The sequence below is a fragment of the Marmota flaviventris genome, chromosome 19, assembly GCF_047511675.1.
Source record: "Marmota flaviventris isolate mMarFla1 chromosome 19, mMarFla1.hap1, whole genome shotgun sequence".
Lineage (NCBI taxonomy): Eukaryota > Metazoa > Chordata > Mammalia > Rodentia > Sciuridae > Marmota > Marmota flaviventris.
Window position 1 is genome coordinate 21,080,607 of NC_092516.1, and position 14,478 is coordinate 21,095,084.

General features: G+C 46.4%; 1 protein-coding gene and 1 long non-coding RNA gene across 2 annotated transcripts; one reads left to right on the top strand and one right to left on the bottom strand.

The window, feature by feature from the left end:
- Positions 1-5,575: 5,575 nt before the first annotated feature.
- LOC114102976 (uncharacterized) lies at positions 5,576-10,389 on the bottom strand. The gene is made up of 3 exons (XR_003584586.3): positions 10,306-10,389; positions 7,352-7,457; positions 5,576-6,613 (listed from the first exon to the last, which is right to left on the bottom strand). It is a non-coding gene; the product is annotated as an uncharacterized lncRNA (long non-coding RNA).
- Positions 10,390-10,416: 27 nt separating this feature from the next.
- On the top strand, positions 10,417-12,922 carry C19H16orf54 (chromosome 19 C16orf54 homolog). Its single transcript, XM_027948485.3, has 2 exons — positions 10,417-10,526; positions 11,153-12,922. The coding sequence occupies exon 2, from the start codon at positions 11,153-11,155 to the stop codon at positions 11,828-11,830; it is 678 nt and encodes a 225-aa protein (XP_027804286.1). The 5' UTR covers positions 10,417-10,526; the 3' UTR covers positions 11,831-12,922.
- Positions 12,923-14,478: the final 1,556 nt, after the last annotated feature.

The following is a 14,478-nucleotide window of genomic DNA, read 5'->3' on the forward strand; positions in this document are numbered from 1 at the left end:
GTGGTTCAGGAGGCTGAGGCAGGAGAATCGCAAATTCAAACCCAGTCTCAGCAACTTAGCATGGCCCTAAGCAACTCAGTGAGACCCTAAATAAAATCCAAAATAGAGCTGGGGATGTGGCTCAGTGCTTGGATGTTTGCCTAACATTCTACTGGAAGAAAAAAAAAAGTATTATAGAGTTTGGGGAAGGTGGGGAGTCAGAAATGGATTCCCGGGTGTGGACTCCAGGAAAAATAATTATCAATAAGATAAGCAGATGGAGTGGAAGAAAGGGAGGCTCCAAGCCTCAGGAATTGATGGCCAAATGTAGAACAAGCCTGAATGGTAAGAATGTGGGTGCCTTAGAGTGGAGGCACAGAACCTTTTATGGTCTTTCAGAGATGACAAGCAATTCTGGATTTATGGTGCAAGAAAAGTAAGTGTTGAGTGCCTATTTTGTGAGGTGGTTTATGTAAATGATCTAATTTAATATGAGGATTAGTGAAAAATAGAAAGTTTGACCCAAATTAAGCAGGTTCCCAAGAGTCTCACAACTATAGAGCAGAGAGGCTCAGATGTAATCCCAGGGCAAACTGACTGCAAACCCCAGACTCTTCCCACCCCAGATTTCCCCCAAAGAGGAGATACTTTCTTTCACATTCTCATTGTTTTTATCAGCTCTCAAGTTTGGCATCTTGACAGCCAAATAGATGACAGATCTGGCAGGCCTTGAGTGGTGACAAAACTCTGCTGAGCTCAGCTCTATTCCTTGCTGGCAGCAAGATGACTCTGAGTGAGGGACTCTTAGCTGAGTTAGTCTCAACTGCAGAGAGGGAAAGAGCAAAGGGAAGAACAACAGGAAGCACCTGGACTCTCTTGTTGTAGATTTGAATGTTTCATATGATTGACAGCTTGATAAGTGATTGATTCAGCAGAGGGAGGACTTTGGAGATGGTCAGATCTGGGTTTAGTGTGTACTTCAGCACTTGCTAGTTGTGTGACTTTGGATGTCATTTACCAACTTTTTCAGTTTGCCCAAGATTATAGAGAGTTTGGTGCTAACACTAGAATCGTGCTAGGCAAGATGGGATAGTTGGTTAACCCCGACAGACCACATACTCCCTGTAAGCCTCAGTATGTAAGTATGAAGTCTGGCTGTCTACTTACTGCTTGCTTGCATTTAACTTGGGCCTGCTCTCAGGGCTTCTTCCTACCTGGAACATAAGGGCTGGAGCACCACTGAATTCTGTCTGGAAGGAAGCAGGCTCAGGGTTGGCCACATGCTACTTTGTCTGCTGAAGCTAAACTTCTGAAGTGAAAAGCAACCCCCCTCCACCCCGTACTAGGGATTGAACCCAGAAGTGCTTAACCAGCCCCCAGTCCCCTTTTTAGCTTTCAAAACAGGATCTCACTAAGTTGTTTAGGGCCTCACTAAGTTGCTGAGGCTGGCTTTGAACTTGAGATCCATTTGCCTCAGCCTTCTGAGCTGCTGGGATGGATTATAGGTAGACACCACAAAGCAACTTTTCAACAATATTCTGTTTGGAGACCTTGGGTTTTGTTCATATTGTGATTTGAACCACAAATCATGAATCTCTCCCTTTGAATCTGTCTCCTACCGTGCTTGACTTTTGCTTTTGTCACCAAGTGAATTTGGCAAGGCTCAAGCACATAAAGCTCAGTAAGGAGTGTGAGACGGATGTTGGTTATGCATGGATAGAGGTGGCTTGAAAGATAAGATAGGACTCTAGTCACAGTAACATTGCACAAAAAGAGGTGTTTTGGTTTCAGCCAAGAAGGTGGCATAAGTGTGACAGGCAGAGAGCCAGACAAAGTCTCACGGAAGGATTGTTCTCCACTCCCCCACCCCATGCCTGCTGTCAATTCTCATCTCACATGAGACTGGTGGCCTCCACATTATGTCTAGTAATAATCATCAGGTTTCTGGTGTTTTCTTAAAACATGTGGAGGAGGATGGGTGGAAGCTATCATTGCTGTAGAAGGGTGCATTCTGAGTAGAAAGGAAGAAGTGGGTAAACTTAGCCATTGTAAATTTGGCCACCCACAGTTCCTCAAAAGTTAAAAATAGAGTTGCCATGTATGTGACTCACAAATTCTACTCTTAGGTATGTGCCCGAGACAAATTGAAAACATATGTCCACACAAACACTAGCACATAAATTTTCATAACAGTATGACGTATGATGGTCAAAAAGCAGAAACAACTCCCGTGTCAACCAAAGGATTAATGGATAAACAAAATGCAGTGTACCATACACTAGAATACTAAGCAGCTATAAAAAGAAATGAAAATGGGAAAAAGGAATGAAGCACTAGTATATACTACAGTATAAATGAGCCTTAAAAACCTTATGTTTGGGCTGGGGTTGTGGCTCAGTGGTAGAGTGCTTTCCTGGTGCTGAGAATCAAACCCAGTGCCTCCCACATGCTAGGCAAACACTCTACCACTGAGTCACAACCCCAGCCCGAGTTGTAAAAGCCCAAATTCACTTTTGAAGCGTGAATTTTATGGTGAGTTATTGCCCAAGAGAATCAATAACAAAAAATTCGACCACCCCAGTCCTGCTGCATATAGAAGGTCCAGCAGTGGCATAATGTATGTCTTCAGGATCCACTTGATATCTGCTTGGCATCGGAACGAACAGAATTCAGATGAACGAGTCCTTGAGAGCCAGGTTACATAGGTTTCCCAGTTGGATCTCAGGTGACTATTGTCTATGGAGAGAGTAAAACTTCCTGAGAAATGGGGGCAGTGATGACCAGGTAGGTTGTTGATATGGTTTGGATCTGAAATGTCCTCCAAAAGCTTCTGTGGTGAAAGCATCGTCCCCTGTGCAGCAAGATTCAGAGGTGAGGCATTTAGGTAATGATCAGATTATGAGGGCTCTGACTTCATTGTCAGATTAATCCATTGATATCTGAATGGACTACTAGGGGGCGGGGGACACATTGGAAGAAGTAGGTAACTGAGGATGCACCCCAGCCTCTTCTTACCCACTTCCTGGCTGCCATGAGCCGAGCAGCTTTCTTCTGCCCTTCTGCCATAATGCCTCTCTGCCGCGGAGTCAGACAACCATGGACTGAATCCTCGAAACCACGAACCAAAATAAATCTTTCCTCCTGTAAATTGTTCTTACCAGATGTTTTGGTCACAGCGATGAAAAGCTGACTAACAGAGTTGTAAAGGGTTTTTCTTGAGAGCATCTGTCTCCACCAAAATCAGGCTAAGAGCCTGAGTATGGTCAGGCCCTTTGTGCATAGGAGTCTGGGAAGGATGCAGTAGTCCCTTGGGCCTTCTTGCTCCTGGGAACACCTCATGGACAGTTCTGCAGCAGAAGGGTGGGCTAGATGCTGGCCACTGAAAGTTTCAATCTGCAGCAGCCCTCAGTGACTCTCCAAGTGGGACAATGGCACAGAGTGTGGCCATGTGAGTAGGGTGTGCCTACACATACTCAGCTCAATTGATTGCTTCTTTCTTGGGGGGCAGGTCTCGGGTCCTATTGTCTCCTGATAGGGTTCATGAGCTTCAGTTTTCAGCTTACATCTATCTGCAGAGGACTATGAAGGTGTGGGGTGGCCAGACTGGGAAGGCAGGATCCAAGCCAAAGCAAGGGAGGTTACTAGGGTCAGTCAGCCAGCCCTACAGGCTGAATGCAAGCCAAACCTCAAGGGGTCCCAACCCCCCAAATCTCTGTTCCTCTGAAGACTACATCACTGGACCTGTGATCATCTGTACCTTCTGATTAGAGAGGACAGAGACCAGAATTGTGATCCCCAAGTTTGCAAAACACCTGTTCCCCCCAGAGAGGCTGCTCTGTTGGAAGAGCCTGCTTCCTCCCTTCCTCTGTCTGCTTACGTCAGATAGATTTGTCAAGGAAGCTTTCCTAAAAATTCTACATACACCAAAGTGGCAAATAATTAAGATATGCTGAGACCAGTAGGGGCCTGGGCTGTAGTTGTTTCTAGGGCTCAATATACTAGATTATGATTGCTTGGTTCCTTGTTTGTCTCCCCCAACCAAACTCCACAGAACCATCTCTGACTGTTCACTGTTCACTGTTGAATCCTAGTGCCTAGCATGGGGGGGCACCAGGGATTGAACCCAGGGGTGATTTACCCCTGAGCTACATCCCCAACTCTTTTTATTTTTTGAGATAGAGTCTCACTAAGTTGCTTAAGGCCTTGCTAAGTTGTTGAGGCTGACCTTGAACTTGTAGGCCTCCTCCTGAGTTGCTGGGATTACAGGCCTGTGCCCCTGTACCCACCTTAGATTTATAATTTGATTTGTAAGTAAAATGTTTTCAACTCAATGTAGGATTGACAGTGTATGCTTTTCCCAGCAAGTAGGGCGTCCTTAAGGCAGGGATCTATATCTGAAAGTAGCCAGTCTTCTTTCCAGAGCATAACCACTGTTACCCCCAATTGTAGCTCCAATCAGTTGGCATCATCAGGGATTCTGATACCCCAGGCACACACAAGCATAAGCATGTGCACACACAGAGATGGGAGCACACTCATCTGCACACATGCTCCAACCCATGTTGGCTCCTCTTCCTGAAAATTAGGTATCAAGCTTCACTTCCAGGGGCTGGGGTTGTGGTTCAGTGGTAGAGTGCTTGCCTAGCATGCTTGAGGCACTGAGTTCAATCCTCAGCACCACATAAATGTAAAATGAAGATATTGTGTCCACTTAAAACTAAAATATATATATTAAAAAAAAAGCTTCACTTCCAGTATGATGTATCTGCTAGTGAACTTGGCATTGCTGCATTTTTTTGGAAAACCTGGCCAATTCATCCTGGTGGTTCCTGATGATTTTTCTTGGAATCAAGCCCAGAGTGGAGTCATTCCTTAGGAGATCCTGGGTGAATAGTCAAACATCACTTATTCCTGGAAGGCTTCCCTGCCATAGCCTTTCTGCCCATCACAGAGAGAACTTTGTAGCTTTTCCATCTTTAGAGAAGTCATGGAAAACTTCTAAAGGCATGATGTTTTAGATGAGTCTCTTTTTGGTGGGGGGTGGCTATTTATTGGAGATTGAACCCAGGGCACTTTACCACTGAACAACATCTCCAGTTCCTTCTTATTTTGAGACAGCATCCTGCTAAGTTACTGAGGTCCTCATTAAGTTGCTGAAACTGGCATCAGACTTACAATCCTCCTACCTTAGCCTCCTGAGTCTCTGAGATTATAGGTGTGTGCGTCCACAGTTGACAGGATAGTGAGATTCTACCCAACCTCACTGCCTGATAGAACTTTCTGTAATGATGGAAACATTCTGTACCTATGCTGTCTCAGATGGTGGCCACTAGCTGCATGTACCTGTTAAACATTTGAGATGTAAACATTGAAGCTGGGCATGATGATACACAACTGTAATTCCAGTGACTTAGGAGGCTGAGACAGGAGGATAGCAAGTCTGAGACCAGATTCAGCAACTAAGTGAAACCCTGTCTCAGAATAAAAAATAAAAAGGACTGGAGATATAAAGTGGTAAACTGCCCTTGGTTCAATACTCAGTATACCCAGTACCAAAAAAAAAAACAAAACAACAACAACAACAAACCCACATATGTGTGTGTGATGAGACCAGGAAACTCAATTTTTATTTTATTTTAATAAATTTTAATTTAAAGAACCACATATGGGGGCTGGGATGTGGCTCAAGCGGTAGCGCGCTCGCCTGGCATGCGTGTGGCCTGAGTTCGATCCTCAGCACCACATACAAACAAAGATGTTGTGTCCACTGAAAACTAAAAAATAAATAAATAAAAAGAACCACATATGTCTGATGGCCACTGTATTAGACTGAGCAGATCTAGTGGACCTCAATTATGGAGAGGGCATTTTTTAATCTTCTACAAAATTTCTGTTCCAACTCCACTGTTGTTGCTGTTATATTTCTCCCCAGCCTACCCAATTCATACCCTAAAGTGGTGTAAGAATCTAGCAAGACAGGGTGGGGGGACATTGGAATTAAGTGTGAACCCTTGAGAAGATCTCACATGTGATACAGGACTACTGCCCTTAACCCACCTGGTGAGAACCCTTGAAGTCAAGTGTGCCAGTTTTCTATTTCTATGTCACAAACCACCCCAAAACATAATTCCCTAAGATAGCAATATTTCTTTTCCTCAGTCTGTGTTTTGGGCAGGGCTCCAGGCAGGTAGCTCATCTCTGCTTTGCTTGATATCAGCTGAGGTGGCTCAAATCCTGGGGCTAGAGTCATCTGAAGACTTGCCCATTTACGTGTTTGGTAGTGGATGTTGGTTATTGATTGGGACCTTATCTGGGACTTTAGCCAAGGCACCTGTATATATCTTGGGCTTCCTCACAACATGGTGGCTGAGTTCCAAGGGTGAGTGGAGTGGGAGTACCAGGTTGCAGCTCTATCCTTTTTTTTAAATTTTAATTAGTCTCAGAAGTCATGCCGTGTCACTTCTGCTGCATCCTGTCCATTGGATATCAGCATGAAGGCTCCCTGCTTCCTTGTTTCCATATCCTGAGCTGATTTCCTCCTTCACAACTTCCATCATGATCTGCCTCACTTCCAGCCCAGAGCAATGAAGTCAGCCAACAATGGACTATGAGCTGCAAATCAAAATTTCCTCATCTGAAAGAGAGAGAGAGAGAGAAGAAAAGAAAAGAAATCAGCCACTAAGGTCAGCCCATATTCAAGAAGAGAGAACTTAAAAACTCAACTTTTTTTTTTTTTTAAATTGAGATGGGATCTGGCCCCAAACTCCTAGTCTTAAAAGATCCTCCTGCCGCCTCAGCCTCCTGAGCAGCTGGGACTATAGGTGTGTACCACCATGTCCAATTTCAGCCTTTGTTGATAGGAGTGTTAAAGAATTTGTTGTGGTGCACATCAGTGATTCCAGTAATTCAAGACGCCAAGGCATGAGGAGCTCAAGTTAGAGGCCAGCCAGGGCAACTTGGCGAGAACTTGTCTCAAAATAAAAAATAAAAAGGGCTGGAGATGGAGCTCAGTGGTACCACCTCTAGGTTCAATCCCTGGTACTGGGGGCGGGGGGGTGGGGAAACAGGGAGAAAGAATTTGCAAACCACATTTTAAAACCTCCACATAGACCTGGGAGTGAAGAGCACCAAGCACAGAACTCTAAGGAGCTTCACTGTTTTGGGGTACAATGAGCCTCTTCCTACTTAAACCTTCAGTAAGTCAGTAAATAGCAAGCACATGGAAAATCACAAACCAGCTCCGCAGTCAATTAAGAAATTTTTCTGTGCTCCTTCCTGAACACCTGGCCCCAGGAGCAGCCACTTGTCCAGAGTTACCCCCAAGTGCCTATTTTCTAGGCCTCTGATGCAGAGACTTCTCTATTGCACATACTCCTTGAGTAACATCCTGATTCCTTTTTTCAGAAATTCTTGCATAGTAGAGTGGGAGGAGCCTGAGGCCAGGACACCTGGATTCTGATTCTCCATCCTGCACAAACCTATAAAAAAGAAAAGGTTATTGCAAGAGAGTAGACTGTGGGGAATAATTTCCTTCTTCACAGTTTAATTTTCTATAATATTAGTTTAGATAGGCACTGTGGCATAAGACTATAATCCCAGCGACTCAATAGGCCAAGGCAGGAGGATTGCGAGTTTTGAGTCCAGCCTCAGCAGTTTAATGAGGCCCTAAGAAAATTAGCAAGATCCTGTCTCTAAATAAATAAATAAATAAATGAGCTGGGGATGTAGCTCGGTGGTAAAGTCCCCCAGGGTTCAATCCCTAAATAAATAAATTATAATATATATATTTTTTTCATATAAAATATAAGTTTAAAATATTGTGGTAAAGTAAATATAGCATAAAACTTACCACTTTTTCAAATTTTTTTGCAGTGCTGGGGATGAAACCCATGGCCTTGCACATGCTAGGCAAGCCTCTATCACTGAGCCTAACCCCCAGCCCCATTTTAACCCTAAGTGTACAGTTTAGAGGAATTAAGTACATTGACAGTGCAGTACAACTATCACCATTATCCATCTCCAGAACTTTTTCATCTTTTTAAAAAATACTTTATTTATTCATTTATTTTTTATATGGTGCTGAGGATAAAACCCAGTGCCTCACAAGTGCTAGGCAAGTGCTCCCCCACTGTGCTACAACCACAGTCCCTCTTTCATCTTTTCATACTGAAAGTCTGTACCTATTAAACACTAACTCCCCACAAGCATCCTAATTTCTGTCTGATTTTTGACCATTCTAGGCAAAATGGAATTCTACAGTATATGTCCTTTTGTAACCAGTTTATTTTACTTAGCATAACATGTTCCAGGTTCATCTGTGTTGTAGCATATGTTAGAATTCCTTTTAAAAGCTGAATAATATTCCATTGTATATATAGACCATTCAACAGCCAATGAACATTTGGGGTGGCTTCCCCTTTAAGGCTATTGTGAATGATGCTGCTATGAGCATGAGTCCAGAAATAACTATTCACATCTCTGCTCTCAGTTCTTTGGGGTACATATATAGAGGTGGATAAAATAATTCTGTTTTTCATTTTTTGAGAAATCAGTTAAAATTTCTTAAGCTTTGTTTGTGGGGAGGCAAAGTTGGGGGTGAAACCAGAGGTGCTTTACCACTGAGCTACATCCCTAGTCCTTTTTAAAAAATATTTTCTATATTGATACGGGTATTAGTAAGTTGCTAAGGGTCTTGCCAAGTTGCTGAGCTGACCTTGAATTTATGATCCTCCTGCCTCCATCTCCCTAGTCACTGGGCTTACAGGTATGCTAAATTGTTTTTTTTTTTTAAACAACAAAAAATAAGAATCAAAACAGCTTCCAGGCACAGTGGTGCCTGCCTGTAATCCCAGTGACCCGAGAAGGCTGAGACAGGAAGATCACAAGTTCAAGGCTAGCCTCAGCAAATTAGCAAGATCCTGTCTCAAAATGAAAAATAAAATAGGTTGGCGATGTAGCTCAGTGGTAAAGCATCTCTGGGTTCAATCCCTATAACAAGGAAAAAAAAAAGAATAGCCAGTTTGATAGTAGCAGAAAAATCCTGCCATGTCTAATCATCCTGATTTTTAATGTTTACTTATCTAAAGTCTTGTCTCCCCACCCCCCTCCAACCCCGCTGTCCTAAGGATCAAATCCAGGGTCTCATGCACTCTGCCACTGAGCTACTTCCCTAGCCCTTGTCTTTTTTGTTTTTGTTGTTGTTAGAAAGATTAATTAAAAGAGAGCACACTTAATTTTTATGTTTTATTTATTTGCTTATTTAGATTAAAATATAAACATAAAACTTAACTGTCTTAACTATGTCAAGTGTACAGGTCAGTGGTGTTAAGTCTAAGTTTTATTTTAAGGCTGGTAATCTCATCAAAGTCTAATCCCATCAGGTTTCTGCAGGTGTCCTAAGGCTCAGAGTCCTGGGATCCTCCACTTCCACCACTCCCCCCACCCCCACAGTGCCCTATTCTCTTCCTGTCCCCTTCCTCAAAGCCACCAACAGAACTGTCTTGAACCAGGCTGCCCTTGCACTTTCTTTGCAAGGACACTAACACATCAACTTGTTCTTGTAGCCTTTCATATTAATTGGTTGTGACTTTGCAAAACAAAATATGGGTGCCTAATGAGCCGTGTTGTGTGCAAGGAGCTTGTCAGACCAGGTATTTATAACTGTGCTCCCCCTCCAGCTCACCAGCCCTACCACCCCCACCCCACACACCCACACAAAAGCATGTGGCTTGTGTGACTTTGGGTATGTCACCTCCCTTTTTTAGGCCTTTTGTCATCTGTTGATGAGTGAGTCAGAAATCTCTGGAAGATTCCTGGACTCCACACTCCCATTATACTCCATCACACTGTGCTGCAGTCTGCTCTGACCATTAGCACCAGGAGAAAGGAGCAGAGATGGCAGAAGGCTGGGGCCCGAGACACAGGCCTACGCCTATTTTTATGCTCTCAATCTTTCCCAGAGTCCTGACACTGTTACTACTCAAGTCCCACCTCACAGATATTTTCCAACCAAAATTGAGGTTAAATGGTCCGAAAACAAGGAGAGTTGTGTTAATTAAAAGTGGGAAGGCAGATGGGCTAGACAGGCATGAGGGGGGTAGGGGGCCAGATGGCAGGAGCAGTTTTGTAGAGGCCAGTGGGCAGGACAGGGATGGGGCAGCCTCCCAGGGGCCAACAGAGGATACACCATGGTGCTCTGGGAGTAGAATGGCCAGAATCTCCACATCCTATTTCCTGGCCTCTGTGTGAACGTTCTGGGGGCTGGGGGCTGGCTCTGAGGTGACACTGAGTTCAACAGAGCCACTGCCCACTCCCGCCCCACCTTACCAGGAAACGCCTTCTTGCCGCAGTGACCACATCCCCTCAGGTTGCCTTGGCAACACTCCACCGGGGCTGGAGGAGTTGGTGGCCTCCCTTCCGCCCTTATGTGAGGCCAGCCCTCTCTGTGCCTTCAGGCCTTTCAACAACCGCTGAGCACCAACCGGAGGCATGCGAAAGGCAGAGCGGCTCTGAAGAGAGGAAGAGGAGCCCAGGGCTGACCCGAGGAGGTGAGATGAGGGGTGCAGGAGGCCCCCCCAGAGGGAGGACCTGGGGTCGAGAGAAAAGCAGGCAGAGACAAACAAGGGAGGTAGGGACAGGCCCCAGAGAGCGCAGCTGGAGAGGCTGGGACAGGTGCAGAGGTGTCACCAGAGACCTGGCACAGCAGCAAATATGGTGGAGCCCTGAGATGAGACCACCTTCAAGGTGGGAGGTGACTCAGTAAAGGAGCACTGAGGTGGCCGCAGCAGCGACAGCCAGAGAGGGGGTGCCCATGCAGGGGAGGGGGCCGGGAGGGAGGGAGGTTCTCTCATTTCCTCTCCTACTACTTCCTCTCTAGGCCAGAGGACCCGAGGGGCCTAGGAAAGAAGCCCTTGTGGCCCTGAGCTTTTGTCTGGGAGGAAATGGGGCTTCCAGAAGGGGACTGGAGGGCCTGCAGGAGGAGGTCTGCCTGTCCTCTGGCCCCCCGGCTTGTTCTTGTCCCCTTTGGGTTCCCTTTGTCCCTCTGTCTGCGAGCTGGATCCCGAGTCCCCTTTGCCTTGTCCGTTGTTGTTTCCTGGACACTGTGCCCCTGTCCACCTCTTGATTGTGCTGACGTGGCCTTACTTGCTCCCTCTTCTCACCTCTGGGTCTCCAGATGCCTGCAACTCGTGGGCAGCCATCTGAGCACATGGAGGCACCCAGTACATCCGAGACAGCCTTGTGGCCTCCGCTGCCCTGTGGCCCCTGCATCCCCATCATGCTGGCCCTGGCCTCCCTCGCCGCCTTCTTCATCCTGACTACAGCCGTGTTGGCCGAACGCCTGTTCCGCCGCTCTCTCCGCGCAGACCCTGGGACCCACCACGCACCCACCCTGGTCTGGCGCCCCGGAGGGGAGCTGTGGATTGAGCCCACAGGCACTGCCAGAGAGCGCTCTGAGGACTGGTATGGAGCAGCAGTCCCCCTGCTGTCGGGCAGGGCCCCAGACCCTCCTACCCCTGGGGGCACTTTGGAGGCCCAAGCAAGCGCCCCACTTGCCCCTTTAGCCCCCCACTCTGCTCCCAGTTCCTTGGTTCTCCAGACCCCACCTGAGGTCCCAGCCCAAAGCACCTTCTGGGGGCCCCAGTCCCAGGAAGAGAGGCCCCATGCCACGGGCCTGGTGAGTTGGGCTGAGCCTGAGCTGAGGTCAGAGGTCAGCATGCAGTTGGGGAGCCCTAAGGCCTGGAGGCAGAGGCCAGGGAGCCCTGAGCCTGACTGGGGACTCCAGCCTCGGGTCACCCTGGAGCAGATTTCAGCATTCTGGAGGCGGGAAGGCCGGACCAGTGTCGGGTTCTGAATCCCCAGAGCCTGTGTGACTGGCCTCCCAGAGACCCCTACAAAAGGCCCCATATCCAAGGGACCATGAGATCCCAGGCTTCAGCCTCAGGGCTGGTCCTGAGGCTGCCCCAGAGAAGATATTCTCTCAGGCCTTCTGTCTGTATTTCAATTCTCCTGAGCCTGGACGTGGGCAGCCTGAGTGTGGACAGAGTCTGTGCTCCAGGGAACCCATAGGTGCCTCTGCTTAATACTCTGAGCTGTGGTTCAGAGGACCAGAAGTGCTGCTGACAGAAAGCTCCAAGACTGATTTCCAGAGTAAGAACTCAAGGTAACAGACAGGAAATAGTGTCAACCCAGCCACTTCCACCTAATAACAGTGTGTGCCTAAGATGCCCTATGAAAGCAAAGGGGTCCCATGGATGGTGACTTGTGGCCCGGATGTTAGATGTCAAGAGACAGTTGTGTTGGCAACAGATGACAGGAATCCAGCCTCCTGGAGCCACAAATCTTATCCCTCCCGAGCCATTCTATCCCTAACTGCTGTGAGGTCCTCAGGAAAATGCAGAAGACGAGATCAAGCAAAGGAGCCTTTTATTACATATGAACTATGACTTTGACTCTCAAATGGCAAAGGAACTTGCTGACCCAAGCTGAAGGGCCCTTCTCTTGCCTGGAGTTGGGACTTAAAGTCAAAGAACAGGCTTCTCTGCCCATCTGCCTATGGCTGACACATCTCAGCTCTCTGATCTTACTCCAGGGTGAGGAAAACCTGGGCCAAGAAGAACCCAATCTGGTCAAACTTGGAAAGGAGACTTTCCAAAATGCAATCTCTGGCCATCGTCCCTCTCAGCTTTCTGCATAGTCCAGAGAGATAGACTTACCTATGACTGACCCCATAGAAATGGTACCCCAAATGCCTGTGGGTCTACTAACTGACCTCCCTACTAGGAGAGGAGCTATGGGTGGCGAGTTTCTATTCCCTGGTTTTTCAATTTCTCAAATTTCTGTAAGGATTATTAGGATTTTTGCTACATTAGCTTATCAACCTGCACTGTCATTGGCTTTACATTTTTCTTTAAGTTGGCTCTTAATAAATTTACTTTTAAAGGAATCTCTTTTTGTATCACTTCTATAAATGGAAAACCAGTATCACTTGCCATAAATAGAAGGTCAAATATGAAATACAATGTAAATGAAGTTATTAAGTTCCAAGTAGACATTGTTTCCTGTTAGAGGCATTGACCCCAAACTCTGCTCTTTGTTAAAAGAAAAGTATCTAATGGATCAGCAAGTGGGAAAAGTGTCAGATTCTAGCACCAAACAGAACTTCTCCTGGAATGCTGAGGTGGATGGAGTTGACAGTGATCCTATGTTGTTATTTATTTATTTATGGTGGTACTGGGAATGTGCTGGGCACTGAACTACATCCCCATTCTTTTTTATTTTTAATTTTGAGACAAAGTATTGCCAAGTTGCTGTGGCTGGCCTCAAACTGTGATCCTCCTGCCTCAGCCTCCCAAGTAACTGAGATCACAGGCTGGCACAGCCATGCAGGGAAAACTGTATTGTGGCTAGGAGCCTCTCAAGTGCAGCCATGCCCAGGGAACCACTCTGTACTTCCTGCTCAGGCTGCTGAGGAGCACTTGGAGACTCCCCTCTAGTCCCTCGCATGCTAGAAGTTGAAGGAGCAGTCCAGCAACAAGCAGCCCCCAGGCAGAGGGACCAAGAACCCTGTGCCACAGCCTCTGTCCCCAGGTGTCCTCATCCACCTGCATCTTGAACACCTTCTTCTGAGCCAGGTGTTGTAGGAATGAGACCTGCCCCTTCCCTCAAGGAACTCATAGTATCAGGTTGGGGGATGGAGGTAGGGGTGAGATGGGACACAGACTTGAAACTGATGCAAGGCAGAAATCAGGTCAAAACTGACACAAGGGCCAGGAGTGGTGGCGCACACCTGTAATCCCAGCAACTCAGGAGGCTGAGGCAGGAGGAGCACAAGTTCAAAGCCAGCCTCAGCAACTTATGATACGCTGTCTCAAAATTTAAAAAATAAAATAAAAAGGGTTGAGGATGTAGCCCAATGGTTAAGTGTCCCTGGGTTAAAAGATAGAAAAGAAAAGAAAGAAAGAGAAAAAGAAAAAGAAAAGGAAGGAAGGAAGGAAGGAAGGAAGGAAGGAAGGAAGGAAGGAAGGAAGGAAGGAAGGGAGGGGCTGGGGTTGTGGCTCAGCAGTAGAGCACTTGCTTCACGCATGCGAGACCCTGGGTTCTATCCTCAGCACCACATAAAAAAACAAATAAGTGAAATAAAGGTATTGTGTCCAACTACAACTAAAAAATAAAATATTTTTTAAAAAAGAAAGAAAGAAAGAGAAAGAAAAGGAAAAACTGATACAAGATGGAAATCTTGTCACTCATGAGCTGGGTAACTATATCAGTTGTCATGGTCATGGTCATCAGCTGACAAGATGGTTTGTGGGGACTCTGCTCACGAGGAGTAAACAGTCTACTAAGGGAAAAACAAAGAGAGACACTGGGGTTCAGAACTTAGGAGCTCCCCTGCCAGTGCTCAGGAGAGACAGCATGCGCTAGACAGGAAACCAGGGTAAGGTGTCTGGCTTTCAGTTTGACTTTATTTCCCATCACTTTAGAGAGTTAAGAAAAGTGTTT

What these genes read in the sequence shown, in the direction of transcription:
- C19H16orf54 (XM_027948485.3), top strand. Translation starts at nt 11,153, where the DNA reads ATGCCTGCAACTCGTGGGCAGCCATCTGAGCACATGGAGGCACCCAGT.